This window comes from Syngnathoides biaculeatus, chromosome 13 (genome assembly GCF_019802595.1).
Source record: "Syngnathoides biaculeatus isolate LvHL_M chromosome 13, ASM1980259v1, whole genome shotgun sequence".
Taxonomy (NCBI): Eukaryota; Metazoa; Chordata; class Actinopteri; order Syngnathiformes; family Syngnathidae; genus Syngnathoides; species Syngnathoides biaculeatus.
The window spans coordinates 108876-129177 of record NC_084652.1 but is presented as its reverse complement, the minus strand read 5'-3'; the positions used below and the strand labels follow the sequence as shown (position 1 = coordinate 129177).

Below are 20302 nucleotides of genomic sequence, written 5' to 3'. Positions count from 1 at the left end.
GGCCGGCCTCGCCAATGTTTTATAAACTTTGCCCTTCATCCTAGTGGAGACTCATCTGCCGCATAGTACACCAGACACCTTCCGCCAAGTGTTCCACCCCGCTTGGACCCGGTTCTTCACTTCTTTACCACACTCTCCTGTACATACAGCCACGAATATGATTATTTTGGTGACTGATGGTGGAGTGGTACACACGCATCGATTCCCGCTCAGTGATGGTGTCGATATCTGCCCTGTGACTGACTGGCGACCAGTTGAGGGTGTAGTCTTCCTTTTGCCTGAAGCTAGCTGGGAGTAGAGTTAGTAGGATGGGGTCTCACGCTCCCGGGATCCTTGTGAGGATGAGCGGTTTGGATAATGGATGGATATCATTATTTGACCTTGTTGCTGTTCTCTATTTATGACGAGCGGATATTCCAGCAAAGACTGCAAAATGGCACGTGAATCACTCGAGACTTGAAGGTTAAGGCTCGAGTTGAGCCCTACACGTGTGCGACTTGATCCCGGTCCTTTGAGCAACAACACGGACCAGAAATTGTTTGTCCTTTGCACTTTCCGTGTCATTCCCTAGGCAACCGACCTTCTTATTGGAAGCAGATTGTTTCGTGGTGTATGTTTGTATAGAACGTTATGAATACGGGGGATGAGCTGGAAAACGTTGTCTACGATGTGTTTCCAGAACACGACTTGTGTTGACCCAGGTTATCTTCAGTGCAGTTAAATACGTTACAAGTTTGGCTATTTTCATCATATTATTGAGTAGTACTCCTCTGATCTCATTTCACCCGACCCTTCCCTTTGCACTCTCATCAGTTCTGACTGAAGACTTTAAGCCCACTAACCCTCACCCTCTCTGGACACTGGCTTCCACGGGGGCCGCATTCATCCCGGGCCGGCCTGTGAGAGTTTTGCTGACACGCACACAATGACTGAACGAGCGTAAGGTAATTAGGCACAGCTCCCGCCAAGCAGAAAGGTCGCTGTGGGGAAATGTCACAATTTCGCCTCTCTATGGGGGTGGTCCCGGGCCCATTTTTTTTTTATTTATTTTCCTCATAGCGAACAGCTGTGGCCCCCGTGACCGCCGCCGCCGCCACACGTCGCCTTTGTAATAAAGTCATATTTCACTTTGGATGAAAAAACAAATATTCCCCCGCCCAGCTGATTAGCGCGAACGCGACGGTGGGCCTCGTCCCCCAGGAAATGAAGATGTGTGTGTGATAATGGAGTGTCAGATAGCATGATATTGCATTTTCTCACAACCGCCCTGGGAGCCCGAAGATGGCACCGTCGCCAGACCTCATTGCGGGAAGCTGCTTTTATCTGCCGACGCAATCGGCTTGTTGTGGATAGAAAAGAGACAAGTGACCATCCACACGCCGCTTGTCTTCGTGTCTGCCAATCCGACTGCGATACAACCTTATTCTGCCCCAATTTCTGCTCTCATTTCCTGTTTATCTCGAGGTGCTCCGCGGGAGATCGCATCTCTGCGTCTCGGAAAGCACCTGCGCCTTGTGCGCTAGCAATGCGGAGATTGACTCGTGTAATCGTTTTTTTCGCCGGTGTTTGAGGTTTGTTTTGGAGTGCGGGTGGAAGTGGGTGGGGTTGGAGCGGCCCATTTGCCTGCCACGCAGCAACCGCACCAATAATTACCATCACAACCCCCCCCCCCCCCCAAAAAAAAAAAAAAAAAGAAAAGCCTAAGCAAACACGCTTTGTCTTCATTGCTGACATTTAATCAACTCAAGGTAGCGAATCTTGTCGAGAAAGTGTTCGCGTTTATCTGTCAGAATATCTTATTTATGGTTTACGCAAAAACCTGTCAAATGATGGATGGAAGGCATTTTACCTTCCTTCAAATAAACAAATCCCTCTCTACCCCACCTCCCCGAAAAAAGGGTAGCGACTGTAATTATCTTTTTAAAAACACGATCAAGAATTCACTCCTCTGCCCATTTGAACTCCTTTGCTAACCAGAACAACGGAACCCACCAACAGGCATCCGAACCATCTCGAAGATTGTTTTAAAATTGTAAATTAGTTTAAAAATCATTTGGTCTCTTACAATAAAGAGTGCGGCGCGGTGGAGCAACTACCTAGACTGTTGGCCTCACAGTTCTTAGGACCAGAGTTCGAATCCCAGCCCCGCCTGTGTGGCGTTTGCATGTTCTCCCCGTGCCTGCGTGGCTTTTCTCCGGGCACTTCGGTTTCCTCCCACATCCCCAAAACATGCATTCATTGGAGACTCTAAATTGCCCCTGTTGCTTGTCTCCATGTGCCCTGCGATTGGCTGGCAACCAGTTCAGGGTGCACCCCGCCTCCTGCCCGATGACAGCTGGAATGGGCTCCGGCACTCCCGCAGATCATTGTGAGGATAAGCGGCTCGGTCAATGGATGGACAATAAAAATTTCACCCTGGTTTATTAAAGCAGAGTCATTATAACTAAGGACCAACAATATGTCCTGGTTTATTTACAGTTGTCACATCAATTTATTGTTCTTTATGAAAACGTGGATTGAATAAATCAGTCAATCGGGTTGACTGAAACAACATACAACATAAATGTCATCCTTGGTTACAACAAAATGACAAGTCTACTGCGGTTTTGTACGACAACATAACAACAATCATTCCTGCTTTATTATAACAACATCTCCGAAAATGTATACAAATGAAGGCAACTCTCAAAGTAGATGTCTCCTCCTTCTGCAGTTGAGTAAAAACCAGTCTACGATTTAGGTTTCCATCTCTAACATCGCCACGTTTCGCTCACTTTAGCGTCGCCGGTGGCCGAATTCCCCGTGTCATCACCACCGCCCAGAACCACCAGCGTCACGGCGGCTACTGCGGCGCCCACCGCCAAAAGCCCAGGCGACCGCATCGCGGGGGGAGGAGCCGACCCCAGGGACGGCAGGGACCCCTTCGAGGACGCCCGGGGCTCGGCGACGGCGGCGCCCGCCGCGCCGGAGCTGCCGCCCGCGTCCAGGCGCTTCTGCGAGGCCACCCGGCGGCGGACCATCGACTGGCCCCAGACCCACACGGGATCGTCCGTGGAGAGGCCGTGCCCTAAAGGCACCAGAGGTGAGTCCGCCACCACGTGCGCTTGTTGAACTAACTGCAGACTTTTTAGCCTCGATTAGTCTACGAAAATCTTTTCGTGCCTTTAAACTTTCATTGTGTGTGGCGGGGGTCACCAATTTGGTGCCTGTGTTGACGTTTCCTACGAATCTTGCGGAAGTGATCGTAAGACGACAGAAGAACATACCAAAACTGCTTATCTATCCACAGTACATAATTATAGGACCAGTTAAGTTTTTAAGCATTGTATTTCAAAACAGCACAGTAGATATTTTGTTTTAGCATACAAATGGAAAAACTGTCACGCATGTTAATGTAAATGGACGACTTACATCAATCGTAATACAATTGTAAATATCCACCAATGCTTAAATAAAACCATCAGTACTACAATATCAATCCTCTCGCGTCAGCATCTGCTGAGAGAAAAATAATAATAAAGATACAGTCACTCACATTTGACGGGCGCGATCACGCTCGCGTGCCATCGCACTCGCAAATCTGCACAGTCGAGCACGAAAAAAAAATCACGCGTGTAAAATTTGTCACGAGTAGAATAAAAATTTGATATTGAAAGACGTCGCTTATTTTCTGTAGTCTTGACGTTAATTTACGTGTTTATTTCATAAACGTTGGGAAATAAACAAGCCTGCTCCTAAACAATCGGGGGGGATGTTGGCACCCCCAAGTTACATTGAAAACATTTTTGGGACATAACACAGGTAATGTTTCAGTATCTAACGATAATAAGTACGAGCTTGTGATTTACTTTGACTCGATCTAAGTTCTAATGTTAGACTAGTCTGTCCATATATCTATTTTCCCCCGTGGTACTGCGTTATCTTGAAGTTGAAAACTTTTCCCCTCTCCGTGCTTTAGGAAGATAATAAATAATCTCCTGCTAGCGTTCATCAATGGATTGACAATATATAGCGCCGTAAATTACGCGAGATTATAACAATACATCATGAAGATAAGATAACCAAAGGTACAGTAGTCCGCCCCCTTTAATTGAAATGAAATAACACCGATCGGCCTGGGTTTATTACAACAAAATAACACAATTAGACCTAGTTTATTAAAGCAAAATAGCAATCAATCCTGGTTCGTTAAAACAAAGTAACAATGGCTACTGATTTATTGAAATAAAATGACAATAATCCGCCCTAGTTTTTCAATACAAAATAGAACTCATTGGCTCTGGTTTATTTTAACAAAATATAAACAGTTGCTGAGAATCATCTGAGATGACACGCTGTGGCGACCCCGAAAGGGACAAGCTGAAAGAAACACACACACACACACAAGTGGTTTATTAAAACATCAATCACTCCTCCACTGAAAAAAAAAAAAAAAACACGCTTTGCATTTATTTCATTCAACCATGTTGTAATGAACCAACCCAAATGCAGGACTTCGAGACGAGGGCATGATGTAAGGGGTGGTTTATTCAAGGAACAGGGTAAGCAGTCCGAGCAGGCAGATGTACAGAAACGCTAGGCTAGGCGGGATCCAAAAGACATGCAGCGAGGTCCGATGACTTGGAGACAAACAATCAACTCCGACTATGACTATGAAACATAAACCAAGACAGGACTAAACTGTGGTGGCACAGAAACGCTGTGACGAGGATAGCTCAACACTACACTGTTTTCAGTAGGGGAGATTCCTACTGTCAGTGAATGCAACACACTAACTCAGGGCAATGAACCGGCAAATGCACATGATTAAAATCTGTTATTTTTGAGGACGAGTGGAAATGATATCATTTCAGCGCGTTCTAATCATGTGCAGCCGGGAACGTTAATTACAACAACCAAAATAATTTGGAGATGGTTTATTGTATTTTTTTTTTCAAGTCATGACAGTGGTTAGGTTTTCAAACTTTACAAGAAAATATCTGAGACTACCTCAACCGTCTGCAAAAGTTTCAAGATCTGATTTGCGTCAAATCAAATAATGCTGAGCTGTTACTTAAAAACAAAAAGTTAATGTTTTACGGTGGTGAGAGTTTTACCCCGGTGCGGTCCAACATTTCCTCCGGCAGGGGGGGAAAAAATGGAAACCGGGACAAAGCTGCGTGCGAACAGAAAGCCGCTGCCTTGTGATAAGCGCCATTAATTCTGCTATCTCGGAGCCACGATTGCACGAGTGTACGCGCTCGGTCGTATCAGATAAGAATTAGGTCCAGTTGCTAAAAGTGTCCGACATCAAAGCCCGGCGGCGGCACTGAAGGCCATTATGCGCCTTGGCTGACAATCATTAGCCGCACGCAAAGTTACCTTCGCCCCCCCCCACCCCGTCGCACGCACTGTAAATTAAAAAGGGTACGATCAAAGCCGGATTGGGACTCGTTTTGAATGAGGAGGGTTCAAAAAAGGAAAAGGACGACACGTGTTGTCATCTTTGTCAAAGAATCGGCATTCATTAGCCGTCATCCTGTGTTTTTTATTCCCACGTCTGAAGTCGTTGAAATGCGGCTTCACAGGAAAACCGTTGGGGTTTTCTCCCCCTACTTGGTTTAAAGCTGACTGTGTTTAAGAACCCGCCCCCCCCCCCCCCCCCCCCCACCCAAACCACCCCTCCATGATTATTTTCCCTTACCTTACAAAGCCACCTAGGCTTTACCAATGTTTGGAAACGAACGCTTAGTTTCCTGCAGCAGTGCGTGAATGAAAGCTAAGCGAGAATATCCGAGCGCCATTTTTTTTTTTTTTTTTTGGGCTCCCTCCAACGTCTCGTTTGCTCTGGGTTCCCGCAGGCATCGCCTCCTTCCTGTGTACGGCGGCGGGGAACTGGGGCTCCAAGGGCCCGGACCTCAGCAACTGCACATCCCATTGGGTGACTCAAGTGGCGCAAAAGGTGAGAGGAAAAAAAAAAAAAAAATGAAAAGGAAAATGACGCCGGTTGCTAAAGATACAGTACAAGAAATAACACATGGAGGGATGTATCCTGAAAAAAAAAAAAAAAAAAATATGAGAGTAGAATCTGAATTTGCTTGTGTGCTATTAGGGTCACAATCGTGACAAAAGTTTAACATTGGCGGGCGGGGTTTTAAAATTCGAATCTAGAGGAAATGTATTTTATTTGTCTATCATGCAAATGTAGCTAAAATTTCATAAACTTTTTTTTTTTTAATTCTCAACGCTAGAGCCGCCACGCTAACGCATGCTAGCAGTTTGACAATTTGAAATTGTGGTACATATTTTTACAAGAATCCTGGAAATTGACACTCTAGATTTGGCTTTGCGGGGCCACATAAAATTGTGTGGCGGGCCAGATCCGGCCCCCGGGCCATGAGTTTGACACCTGTGCCATAAGGCATCGGTATCATATTTATTTGCACAGAAAAATCCCCTAAAATGGACGGCAAACGCCTCGCCACAAGGTATCCGAAACTGGCCCCGATTTATTACGACGACGTAACTGACTGATAACTAAGTAACGCCGTACGTTGTTGTTTATTAAAGCAAGGGAAGACCCATCTGCCACGCTTTCGTTTAGCACGAATCAACAAACTTCTCTGATTTAGTAAAATAAATGAACATGAGTCGGCCCTGGTTTATTCAAACAAAGTAAAAAAATAATAACCCCAGGTTTACAACAACAAAGTAATAATAATCACTCTAACTGTGTGTATGTGCGTGTGTGTGTGTAATACAATTGTAATAGACTAAGTAATACCAAACCTTGTTACCACTGCTTTTGGTGTTTTAATTTTAAACAACATCCACTACTTTTAACATTCTTTGATACTTGATGCAACACCAAAAATATTGCTTTTGACCCTTTAAGGCCACCGTACTTGCAAAACATCTGAGGACGACATCTTGACAAGCTACGAGCCGAGCGCGGCTGCGCGGAGTCAAAGCGGCAGTCGTTCGGCGGCGACAATCAAAGCCCGCCGGCTCATTTCTTCGGTGATTTGTCCGCTTTGATTTTTCGACAAAACAACGCACAAAGCGCCGCGCGTCCGACGGAAGCCGCGGTGGGGAAAAACACCTGCCGAACGTCGCGAGTTCAGACAGAGTTCCCGGGCGCCGTCGGGAAAGATTTGGAAACGCACATCAAATGGGAAGCGCTGTTCCATACTGCGTATCATTAAAAAAAAAACAAAAAAAACAATAGCAACTCATAAAAAGTCAATTTATATGTTAAAAACACTTCTGACTCGAGCTTCTTTTCATGTGGCTGAAAAGTTTCACAGACGCGAAATAAATCGCGCACGTAGACGGCGGCTTCAAAGTTCACTTGGCGCAGCAACAAAGAATTTTTGTTTTTTGTTCGACTGGAGAAGACATATTTGCATGTGAAAACGTTTTGCTTCATATAAACCAGACGCATTGTTGTCGCTTTGTGATTACATTTTTGTAATAGACCAGGCCCGAGTGGGATTACTGTTGTTGCTTTCTTGTCGTGAAAAACAAGAATGGACTGGTATTACTTTTATTTAAAATCAGCCAGGCTCCATTTATGAAATCATAAACTGCTGCTTTCTTTTAATTAACCGGGGATAATTGTTGTTACCTGATAAAATGAAGTCCAACCAAGTAACAAATCAGCCCTGGTTTATTAAAAAAAAAAAAAAATGTAATTCCCGGCTTACAGATTGCACCCGGTTCTCTGCCTCACCCAGTACATTTGTAAAGGAAATACCATTTGGTACATATCCAGGCCGCATCCGTGTAAAAGCCGCAAGTGCCCACATTGAAACACGAGATATTTACAAAGAAAGACGGTACACAGTTTAACGCTAACGCTAGCGCCACACTAACAGGGTCAGTTAAAAAAAAAAAAAAAACATTCCGGTAAAAATCACTGAGACGAAGCAGTAACACGCTAGCGCAGCGCTACCGGGGCCGGACCGGTAAAAGTCACTTCCTGGGCACATTTATTTCCACCGGTCTCACTCTTACCTTTATCGCTCAAGTTTTCAAAGTTTTAATACCTTAGCTTAGCATAGCAACAACAAAGGTAGCACGAACAGGTCTGTTAAAAAAAAAAAAAAAAAAAAAACCATACAAGTTTTAAAAAGCGCTAGTGCATGTACGTGTAATGATATGATCGGTGCTCACGTAGTAGCCCTCAGCCTCAAAAAGGTTGCTGAGCCCGGCACTAACGCTAGCGCCGCCGCTCTAACAGGGCCGGACGGGTAAAAGTCACTTCCTCGGCGCATCTATTCCATCGCTCTCACGCTTACCTTACAAAGGAACTAATATATAACTTGGTTTATTCAATCAAAGTACAACTAGCCCCAGATTGTTTAAAAAAAGGTTTGACAGTGAATTATAGTTTTTTTTTTTTGATGAAATAATCCAGGAAAGATTGTTGTTGCTTTGTTGCAATAAACCGGGCCCGATTGGTGTTACTTTGTTGGAATGAACCAAAATTCGATGGGGGGCTTTATTTGTGTTGGTACACAAGCATGCGGCACAAACGCAACATGGCAACTCACGCGAACGGTACCGCTAATAGCATTAAAACCCTCTCGCCCCCCTCCAATCCTTTGCCATCCAGATCCGAAGCGGCGAAAACGCGGCCAACCTCGCCAACGAGCTGGCGCGGCTGACGCAGGGCCCCGTGTTCGCCGGTGACGTCAGTTCCTCCGTGCGCCTCATGGAGCAGCTGGTGGACATCCTGGACGCTCAGCTGCAGGAGCTCAGGCCCAGCGAGAAGGACTCGGCGGGACGTAGCTTCAACAAGGTACTGTGACGCGTGATCCTTTTTACGGCCCATTGTGACCGTCTCGTCTCGCCGCAGCGGGGCCGAGCGGCGGGACGCCGGGCGATAAATCCGAACACAAGGCGGCGCGTGCCCTTGTTTTACATACGGGCGAAGAATAACAGCGGAAGCTGGGCGAGCCAGATTCGCTCCGGCATGGATGTTAAGCCGCCTGCTGCTTAAGTTTGACCCCGAATGGATGCCAAGCACCTCATTGTGAGGCATTAGGACCACATTCGGTTCCGTCAAAGCGACCCGAAATGAAGGCCGCGCTATTAGGCACTAGAGCAGCGCGGTACCTCACTGCCTTTTGTAATGCGAGCGACCATATTGGATTGCTTAAAGGTCAAGTGTCATCCCCGTAAACGTTCTAAAATAGATATTGAAATGAAAAATACATATAACATGATTCACTTCAATGTCTATATGAAAATATAAATATGAGCGGAGAGCGCGTCATCCACGCGCAAAGTTGCGGAAATGTCATCCGACATCCAGGTGGTCGCCGTATTGGCTGCATCTCCTGCCCGTGACGTCACGTTGGGACATTCGCCGTTGAAAACACGCCGTGGTCCCTACTATGGGACACGGAAGAACAGAACAGTCACAATCGACTGAAGTGTCCGGGGCAATATTACCCTATTGTTTCGAGCCATATTTAGATGATACGCGGATTACTTCTAACTAACAACAGACTCCCAGAGAGTATGTAGGAGCCAGCCCGGCTGAAGCCGTGCTCGTCTGCGAGGAACGATGCGGAAGCCTTCGCCGGCGAGCCCGGCACGGAAGCCTTCGGCGGCGAGCCCGGCACGCACATCGACACATTTAGCACCCCTGTCATACATATGCGGATCTTTTCTTACGTTATGACGGACGGATTACGTGGTCCCCGCCCAAAGTATTATTTTTTTTAGTAGCTGTATACACACCTACCTGTCATTTGGAACCCACGAAGCTCCCGTCCTTTGCACATGTGCAATCCATTTTTCACGACGAACCGGGTCTCTTGGGAACTTATGAAGGGTAAATCCATCCTCCCGAGTGTTTGAGGAATATCCAGCAGTGCAACGAGCCGGCATTTTGGCTAACACGACGGAACAACGAGCTCGCTTCTCGTAGGTAAAACTAACAAGTCCGCTTGAGTGCGCTACTGCCCTTTACGTCACTTCCTGCTTCTCCTCGAAAACAAATCCCTCGAGAGGATTTTCATGGCGGGAGTTACAAAAAGCCATACACGTCAAAATCACGTTTTGTGGTGAAAAAACACATGGGTCCATCCTAAAAATCATCCATTACATGTGACACTTGACCTTTAAAATTGCGGCTCGCCATAGATATTAGAACTATATTTGGTTGGCAAAAGGCTCCGTAAAAGGCAGACGGGCCATCTTTCTTTGCATAAAAGTGCAACTGGATGACACACATTACGGCAGCGGAGCCATCGGATTTCACACCACCCGTTATAGCCTAAAATTGGCCCAAAATGGTCGCCGCGGATCATGTGACTTCGCCCGCCGATTTATGGTGCAATGAACTATATTGGTTGCTTAAAATGAGACAAAATGGAGACTCGGTGCCTCACTGTAGGGCTTTAGAACCTTCTGACTCCTCCCAGCCCTTTATGTCATTCAGAGATGAGAAGGAATCATATTTGCTTGCTTGCTTCAAATTCATAATGGACCCAAAATGGATGCTGGTTGGTCTCCTCCAGAGAGGGATCCTCAATCCTCTGGGAATTCAACACACCTCCATTTTAAAAACACGCCGGCGTGCCGAAGACGAGCGTGGAGGTGCGCGCCGCATCAAACGCCCGCCATGTGTCCCCCCCGCCGCGCCGCCAGATGATTGACGGCTGCGAAGACGTGCGTTGTTATTCTGACGGCGCCGTTTGTAAACAAAGTCTTTTCTGAGACCCGGCGACGCCCGTTTATTCGCATCTCGCTGGCGTCGCGTAATTTTCCGGCGTGAACTGCCGAGTTGTACTTTTTTTAGCGCAAGGAACCGTATTTGAGAAATATGGCAGGCGAACAATATTTGGTTGCCATAAGGCAGGGCTGTCAAACTAATTTTTCTCGCGGGCCACATTGTTGTTCCGATTTCCCTCTGAGGGCGGTCATGACTGTGGAACAAAAATATTTATAATAATTTCAACATATTTGCATCATCAATTTATGAACTATTTTTGGAATCAGAAAGCAAGGGTAATGTGTTTTTCAACTATTCACGTTTGGTGACACAAAAATGTTTATCATTTATGATATTTGACTATTTGAAATTGTGGTACAGATTTTTACAAGAATCCTCGAAATTGACACTCTAGATTTGGCTTCGATGGGCCACATAAAATCATGTGGCGGGCCAGATCTGGCCCCCGGGCCTTGAGTTTGACACCCGTGCCATAAGGCATCGGTATCATATTTGTTTGCATAAAAAAAATCTCCTAAAATGGACGGCAAACGCCTCGCCACAAGGTATCCGAAACGGGATTCCACCTAGCCAATCACTAGTTAGAAAGATGTCTTGCTGTCTCACAATTATTAGTCTATATTATAATTGCAATTATTAAAAAAAAGACTCAATTATAGTGGTCTTTCTGTTTTTAAAGTGATAAGAAAATAACTCACAAATATGAATCGTTATTCTTTTTTTTTCTTTTTCAATATCCCCATTGATTTCCACACGCTATCAACTAGTTTTTTTGTATTAATTGCAACATGTTCTTATTTCGTATTCATATTTCTCAATGTATTATGCATATATTTGAGTCATATTATCTTTGTACCAGAAATCCAAGTTTTTAATTAGGTCCCTGTAGCATACGTGTATCTCACCCAAACATTTTTTTCACCACCTCGCGAAGCAAAATTCATAAAGAGGCCTTCGAGGACCAAACTCCTTCCAGTGATTTATAAAAATATGCCACATAACTCTTAAACAATTGGAAGATGCCCAGCGAGGTGCTTTGTAATTTTTTCTTTTTCATTCAGACTCACGGATTTATTTCAAGTTTATAAAATTATTTATTCTTTATTTTCTTGGCGGATACTTACAGCCATAATATGTTGCATAAATCCTACTTAAATGGTACATTTTTTTCCCCACTTAAAAAAAAAAATCACAATTAATGGACATATTCATGGGCGCTGGCACCGGTGTGCATATTTCCTGCAATTTTTTTTCTCCTTTTAGGTTCCTAATTCTCATTCTGCTGAGAATATAAGAATATATCACCTGTGTTTTTTTTTTCCCCCCCACGTATGCTGATATTGCAGAATTAATATAGTGTGACGGTGTACTTTTAGACCTTCTGCCCGCATTAAAAAAAAAAAAAAAACATTTTTATCCTGCCGTGCAGCGTGTGATTTAGCTCAGTTGGGGAAAAGCGAGGGGGGAGCCGTTGGAGCTCTGAGAGAGAGCCGCAAAGGAGTTTGTAGTGCATTATCATACCCCCACCCCCCACCCCCCAAAAAAAAAAAAATGACGGCATGTGTCATTGTTCCTCATCCCCTGAGCGAGCGTCCCAAATCCGAGCCTCGGCATCTTCCCTTCCTTTCTCTCTTGGAAGTGTTGCATCTTTTTTTTTTTTTAATGATTCCTCTGTCAGACTCTCCCCCCCCCACATCCCTCCAGGCCCCCCCCCCCCCTCATTATTAGCACATGTAATTTATGGTAAGTGGCCGGATGTGGCACTTCCTGTTTCTCACTACCATCTTTCTTTGTTTGTGTGTGTGTGGGGTGGGGGGGGGAAAGCTTCAAAAGCGAGAGAAGACGTGCAGAGCGTACATGAAGGTACCAATCGGAGAGCCTTTTTACATAATGTATTTTTGATTTGATTTTTTTGATTTTGATTTTTTTGATTTTTACTTTCAACCCCCACCCCCTTACCGCCTGCTTAGCAACATGCATCCAAAATGTCTCCCGGATAACGTCCTCGTGTGCTTGGCTGCCTCCCCGTGAACCCTTTCCATCGGCGAATGTCAATATCGCTCCGTCTCTGTCCTCCTCTGCATCCATCTTTCTCGCATTCCTCCTCACGCGCGCACCCACACGCGCTCACACGCTTCCTTCCTCGCAGCGTCGCGTCTTTTCGCAACTCCGTTGTGCGTCGTGTGAATAATTGCCTTCCCACGGTCGTAATTGCACCTCCCTGTCAGCCGCAAGTGTGATAAAAGTGGCGTTCTGCCTCACTTTTCACTCGCTTACATTATGCAATTCGTCTCATCTCGCATGCCCGCCTCGCAGCGTCAAAATAAAATGAAAAATTGACCTCCCGTCGCAATAGCCTTTTATCGCTGGGATTAATTTTTCAAGTCTTCAACTTTTTCTTCTTCCTTGGGAGCGTTCACCGAGGCGACACGAGCATTGTGTGTCGTAGCGTGCGAAACGGGGGATCCGCCAGCTGCTTGTGACTTGTGACAAGTACCGTAATTCCCGGCCTACAGAGCGCACCTGGGTATAAACCTCTCTCCGGTACATTTGGAAAGGAAATACCATTTGGTACATACGTAGGCCGCAGCCGCGTAAAAGCCGCAAGTGCCCGCATTGAAACCGACATTGAAACACAAAACATTTCCGAAGAAAGACGGTACACAGAGAGTTTAACGCTAGCGCCGCTGTGCTAATGCAAACGCTAGCGCCGCCGCGCTAACAAGGCCGGTTAAAAAAAAACATACTGATAAAAATCAGAGACACGACAGTAACACGCTAGCGCGGCGCACCTTTTCCGCTCGAGTGCTCCCTTGCACAAATGCACAAATTAGCCGCATCACCGCATAAACCGCAAGGTTGAAAGCGTGTGAAAAAAGTCGCGGCTTACATACAAGTCAGCCCTGGTTTCTTAAAAAAAAAAAATATATATATATAGATATATATATATATATATACCGTAATTCCCGGCCTACAGAACGCACCTTGTTATAACCCTCACCCGGTACATTTGGAAAGGAAATACCATTTGGTACATAAGTAGGCCGCAGCCGCAAGTGCCCACATTGAAACCGAAATTGAAACACAAAATATTTACGAAGAAAGGCGGTACACAGAGAGTTTAATGCAATCTCCGCTGTGCTAATGCTAACGCGAGCGCCGCCACGCTAACAAGGCCGGTTAAAAAAAAAACATACAGGTAAAAATCACTGAGACACAGCAGTAACAGGCTAGCGCAGCGCTAACTGGGCCGGATTGGTAAAAGTCACTTCCTCTGCACATATATTCCACCGGTCTCACTTTTACCTTTTCCTCTCGAGTGCCCCCTTGCGGCCGTTAGAAAAAACTGCACAAATTAGCCGCATCACTGCATAAACCGCAGGGTTGAAAGCGTGTGGGAAAAAGTCGCGGTTTATAGGCCGAAAATTACGGTATTTTACAGCATTTTAAGGCCCATTTCAAATCGACCCGTGACTCATTTGGGGTCGCAACCCTATGTTTGGAAAACCCTACATTACTGTATATTATTATAATTTTCAAGTAGACACAAGGAGTGTAATGGTACTTCAAAAATCACAGTTGGGTATATTTTACTTTTAAGGTTCACATTAGGTACCACTTATGTAAAACAGGAGCAGATTTGAGTTAAAAACCTTTAGGAAGTGTAAATGTTTTCTTTATAATCCACTGGCGTTGACGGCTGTCGAATGCGAACATGGAGGACAGGCCGTGAATGAGTTTGTAAGGGGGCGGGGGGGTTGGGGGGGGGGTTGTAAATCCTTGATCATGTTGTCAAGCGAGGTTTCGAACCTTGTACATTCAACTAGTTTGCATAGCGACGTAAAGAATAGACTGTATGTCCACATGGCAGAAGACGGCACGCGCAGTTATCACAGCTACTTTGTGTTTTTCATTTATAATTGTTTAGTAATTATGTCTTGGAAGAATAACATTCAGTTTATGTCACCGCTGTGAGAATGTAAATAACTGTAAACACAGAACCCCTGAAGTTTGTGTTTGTTTGGGTTGTGGAACCGAACCACGAAGAGAAGCGCAACTATAACAGCTTTGAAAAAAGAAACAAACTTAGAATGTAATTTTTTTAATTACCGTAATTCCCGGCATACAGAGCGTACCTGGTTATAAGCCTCAATTAGTACATTTGATCATCATTCCGAGGAAGTGACTTTTACCGGTCCGGCCCTGTTAGCGCTGCGCTAGCGTGTTACTGCCGTTTCTCAGTGATTTTTACCAGTATGTTTTTTTTTTTAAACCGGTCTTCTTAACACGGCGGCACTAGTGTTAGCATTAACACTATAACACTATGTGTACTGTCTTTCTTGTCAATTTCAATGTGGGCACTTGCGGCTTTTAACCGGCCCTGTTAGCACAGCGGCGCTAGCGTCTGCGCTGTGGCGCTAGCATTAGCGTTAGCGCGGCGGCACCAGCATTAGCATGGCGGTGCTAGCGTTAACGCAGCAGCGCTAGCGTTAAAGTCTCTGTGTATTTCGTGTTTCAATGTCGGATTCAATGTGAGCACTTGCGGCTTTTACCTGGCTGCGGCCTGTATATGTACCAAATGGTATTTCCTTTACAAATGTACAGGGTGAGGCTTATAATCAGGTGCCAGGAATTACGGTATATTCTATTGCTCACAGCAATTCTTGGCAAAAGGCTTTTTTGATCCGTATGTGATGTGTTCTCTATAATTACCTTTGAAAATCCCGTTTAAAAAGCTTCGGTTTCCCTTGAGGACGGATCATTACTGGAATGTGGCACACTGTAAATCTGCCTGCTCGTCTACAACCCTGTAATCAAACCTGACTCCGCTTGTACACACACTCGCACGCAAGTACACACGCAAGGTCATTCCAAGCCTGAATATCCGGGTACAATCGGAGTTAATCATTCATTAGCGCCTACTTTTGTCCGATCGCCGCCGCCGCCGTCGTTGTCCCGCGAACACGGATGCGAGCAAAACGGTTGCGACCGTCTGTGGTCATTCCAATGTTTTGGATAATCACAGCGATGGCTAATTGGCATTACACGCAAGGGCTGGTTGTGGTTAATTACCATTATTGTGACGCGTCACGCTGGGGCTAATGGCACCTACGGTTAAATTGTCGCCACCGTTCGTCGCGCCCGCCACGTTTGGAATTTTAGGGGCCGATAGCCGTCGCGGAGTCGTATTCGTGATAACTGCCGCTTTGGACGATAGAGTAGAAATTGAAGTAATCCACAATAGTGGAAGATCCAAACCAATTATGTTATCGCGCTTCTCACCAGTTTTTAATCATAACTGCTAGCTTGCGCTAAGAAACCAACAGAATGAGTTGAAATAATCCAAAATCCAGTGCATGCTCGGTTTTAAAACACATTCACTGCCATTGACGGTTTGAAAAAAATCTAATATTCATGTTCATTTGGAAGGCTGGCAGTGATTATGGATATTTTTATTATTTTATGGCCCACCCGTCAAGTGTGAAATCACACAACCGAGTACAGTTGCGCTCTGTCCATTTATGTCAGAGTTCTATCGGTATGACACTGGAAGTAAAAATCTAGCGACCGTAATTTCCGGCCTACTTTTTTCACAAGCTGTGCTAGCATGTTGCTGCAGTTTTACTGGCGTGTCTCATTGATCTTTTCCAATAAATGTTATTTTAACCGGACCTGTTAGCGCTAGCGCAACGTTAGCATTAGTGCTAGTGCGGCGTTAGCATTAGCGTTAGCACCAGCGCCGCGCTAGTGTTAAACTCTTTCCAACAGAATGAGTTGAAATAATCCGAAATCCACTGCATGCTCGGTTTTAAAACACATTCAGAGCCATTGACGGTTTGAAGAAAATCTAATATTCATGTGAATTTGGAAGGCTATATTTTAGAAACAATATGATATCTCATTTTGTTAGTTCTGCCTGATGACTTCCGCAATGCACATTAGAAATAAACTACTAGAAATAATGCAGCTAAAAAAATAGTCAACAGCTCCCTCCGTTGCAATGTGCTAAAAACGATGTGATCTGTTTTTTATGCTAACCACCATCTTGCATCATAGAAATAAACGATACGAAAAAATAAAAAAAGGAGTCGTGAACTACCTCTGCCAGGGTCAGTGTTGTTTTATCAACATATGATACTCGCGTGGAATGTTTAGCTTCCTTCCACCTTATCACAAAGCAGGAAATGAAAGGATTGACATTGAAAACATGGCGACTGCTTTTCACCATTTCGCCTCGGATTGCCACTTTGGACACAGATTTTGACGATAATGCCCTCCTTCCTCGGGGGGGGGGGGATAGCTTTCAAGGTCATAGAGGGGCAGAAGAATATTGTTCACAAGGACTAGTTTGGGAAAACATCGCGGTGAGGGAGGGGGTTGTGATTATTATTCCGTAAACTAATCGGGCGAGGGGGAAAAAGTCGCTTCCTTTTAGTTTTCCTCCAGCGGTAACGTTGCGATCGACCACCCCCCAGAACCCTCATCACAACGCCTGTCATAATTTTGTCGATATATCAGCTGTTGTCACTGTCGGCCATGCATGCCCTTTATATCATCCCCCCCTCTGTCCCTCCCTCCGTCCTTCCCTTCCTCTGTTTTGTTATTAAATCCCGGCGTTGCGCCCGTCTTGACATTTTACACGTCTCCATGGTTACAGGCCATCGTGGACACCGTGGACAATCTCCTGAGGCCCGAGGCGCTGAAATCGTGGCGAGACATGAATTCCACCGAGCAGACGCACGCCGCCACCATGATGCTGGACACCCTGGAGGAAGGGGCCTTCGTCCTGGCCGAGAACCTGATCGAGCCGGCCATCGTCAAAGTGCCCGCCGAGAATATCGGTGAGTCGGCGAAGTCTAAGTAAGAGGAAATATCTCCGCCGCTTAAAGACGAGCGCAGTCTTCCTCCGGCACGTTTTTTTTTTTTTTTTGTTCCGAGTCAGGTGAGCTCTTCTACCTCATTGATTTTCAATCAAGCAACTCAGCTCATTGAGTGCTGTGCAGCTGGAATGAACTGGGAACAGACTCCCAGGTCTGAAAAGAAAACCACCATTTAAAGGACATTGTTTGACTCCCTCGACTGCCAGTTAGCCGAGCTGATCAGCGGCTTTGTCCCCACTCGAGTGCTGATTTAAAAAAAAAAAAAAAATTCCCTAATGAACTTCAGACACGTCTTGTGTTTCTCTGCAGTGAAGAGGAATTTCGCGACTCAAAAGGCCTTTTTTTTTTTTTATCAACCTTTAAATTGGATATATTCTACCAAATGTACTTTTTAATTGCTCGCGTATAAATAATTGGGACCGGCCCACCCGTCAAGTGTGAAATCACACAACCGAGTACAGTTGCGGTCTGTCCGTTTATGTCAGAGTTCCGTCCGTATGACGCTGTTGTAACAAGAAAATTACCCAAGTAAAAATCTTAACTACCGTAATTTCGCGGCTTTTTTCGCACGCTGTGCTAGCGTGTTGCTGCTGTGTTACTGGCGTGTCTCAGTGATATTTACCGGTAAGTTTTATTTTAACCGGCCCTGTTAGCGTTGGTACTAGCATTAGCGCTAGCTTTGGCACTAGCATTAGCGCTAGCTTTAGCACAACGCTAGCCTTAAACTCTCTCTGTGTCGAGTCTTTCGTTGTAAATGTAGGGGCTTGCGGGTTTTACACAGCTGCGGCATATGTATGTACCAAATGGTATTTCCTTTACAAATGTACTCGGTGAAGCTTGTAACCAGGTGCGCTCTGTAGGACGGGAATAACAGTACCATTATTAACCGACGCTAACACAGTAGTAGTTAGCGTTAGTGTTAGCGCAAGCGTTAGCACTAGCGTTAGCGTCACGCCAGCATTAAACTCTCTCTGTGTACAGTCTTTCTTTGTAAATACCTCCTCTTATTCAACGCGGGTTTCAACGTGGGCACTTGCGGGTTTTACACAGCTCCGGCGTATGTATGTACTAAATGGTATTTCCTTTACAAATGTACTCGGTGAGGCAGAGAACCGGGTGCAATCTGTAGGCCGGGAATAACAGTACCATTTATTAACTGACGCTAACACAGTAGTAGTTAGCGTTAGTGTTAGCGCAAGCGTTAGCGCTAGTGTTAACACTCGCATTAGTGCCACACGAGCGCTAATTAATAATAATAATCAGAATAATTATATTATAATGATAATAATATAATTGCAGGAAATATTTGTGTGAAAAAACACTTCTCGGCCATCAGTATAAAAACTATGCAGTGAAAAACAATAAGTACGGGAGTACCCACTTTGCACATTCTTTGGCTTTTTAAACCGAGGGCTCCCGTAAAATGTTTTGCTTTGACACCATCACAGGTGAATCGGCCCAGTTGTCTATGTGGTGGCTGTGGATGGGATATTTGTGTTGTGTACTAACAGCTTTCCATAGTCTCTGCTTCAGCAATCGGAATCCACTCTACACATGACAAAAATAAACACAAATGTCTTGTTGTCGTTGGTGTCCCCTCAGATGAAAATACAGGAGACTCGTCTTCTCCTCCACTGTTATCTCATCCCGACTGACTTGTTTTTGTTTTGACTTTTGAAGAGAAAAGCCCAAAGCGCATTTTTTTTTTTTTTTTGCACCCGTCTGCGAGGGCACCGATTCGAGATGTCAGCGCCAGAATGGCGGAGCCAGATGCGATTATTCATCCATCGGGGTCGCGGGTTAGCTGCAGCTGGCGGGGGGGGGGGGGTTGAACTCCCTGCAGCGCTCGCCGGCCAATCGCTGGGCACAGAAACATCACAAGAAACTATTATGTATGACCATGCTAAATGTCGAGCCGTCCGCAATCACGAGACCCATCGATTTACTGTAATTCCTCAAAAAAAAAATGTTCAAGCAGTTCTTTGTTAACTTCAAATGTACTAAAAATCACTGAGACAAGGCAGTAACACAGGGCTGGACCGGTAAAACTCACTTGCTTGGCATATATATTCCACCGGTCTCACTCTTACCTTTTCCGCACAAGTTTTCAATGTTTTAATAACTTAGCTTAGCTTAACATAGTAACAATGCGGTAGCACGAACAGGTCTGTTAAAAACAGTTAAAAAAAGCACATGACAAACATATCTAAATCACTGAGACACGGCAGCAACTAGCGCAGCGCTAATGCTAGCACAGTGCTAACAGGGTTGGTTTAAAAAAAAAAAAAAAACAACATACCGGTAAAAATCACTGAGACACAGCAACACGCTAGAACATCACTAACCCTAGCCTAGCGCTAACAGGGCCAATAAAAAACAACAACAACATACAGGTAAAACTCACTTCCTCGGCACATGTATTCCACCGGTCCCATTCTTACCTTTTCCGCTCGATTCCCCCCTTGCGTCCTTTAGATAAAAATGGACAAATTAGCCGCATGACCGCATAAACCAAGCATGTGAAAAAAAGTCCCGTCTTATAGTCCGGAAATTACGCTACATGCGTATCTTATGGCACAACTGTATTTATTTACGATAACGACTGTGACTTTTAGTTATCTATGGCAGCGGTGCATCGTGACGGGCAGAACCGATCAATGCTCGCGTCCTTTGTCATTCCCACAAAATTGAACCG

The 20302-nt window shown here is 45.1% G+C and overlaps 1 protein-coding gene across 5 annotated transcripts in view; it reads left to right on the top strand.

Annotated features, from left to right (window-relative positions):
* The window catches only part of LOC133511404 (adhesion G protein-coupled receptor L2-like), a 153265-nt gene that overhangs the window by 96432 nt on the left and 36531 nt on the right, over positions 1 to 20302 (top strand). For all 5 annotated transcript variants that reach the window (XM_061840288.1, XM_061840287.1, XM_061840289.1 and 2 more), the window contains exons 6-9: positions 2780 to 3082; positions 5841 to 5941; positions 8597 to 8782; positions 17385 to 17568. In XM_061840288.1, coding sequence (XP_061696272.1) covers positions 2780 to 3082; positions 5841 to 5941; positions 8597 to 8782; positions 17385 to 17568 — 774 coding nt within the window. The remainder of the gene's footprint in view (positions 1 to 2779; positions 3083 to 5840; positions 5942 to 8596; positions 8783 to 17384; positions 17569 to 20302) is intronic.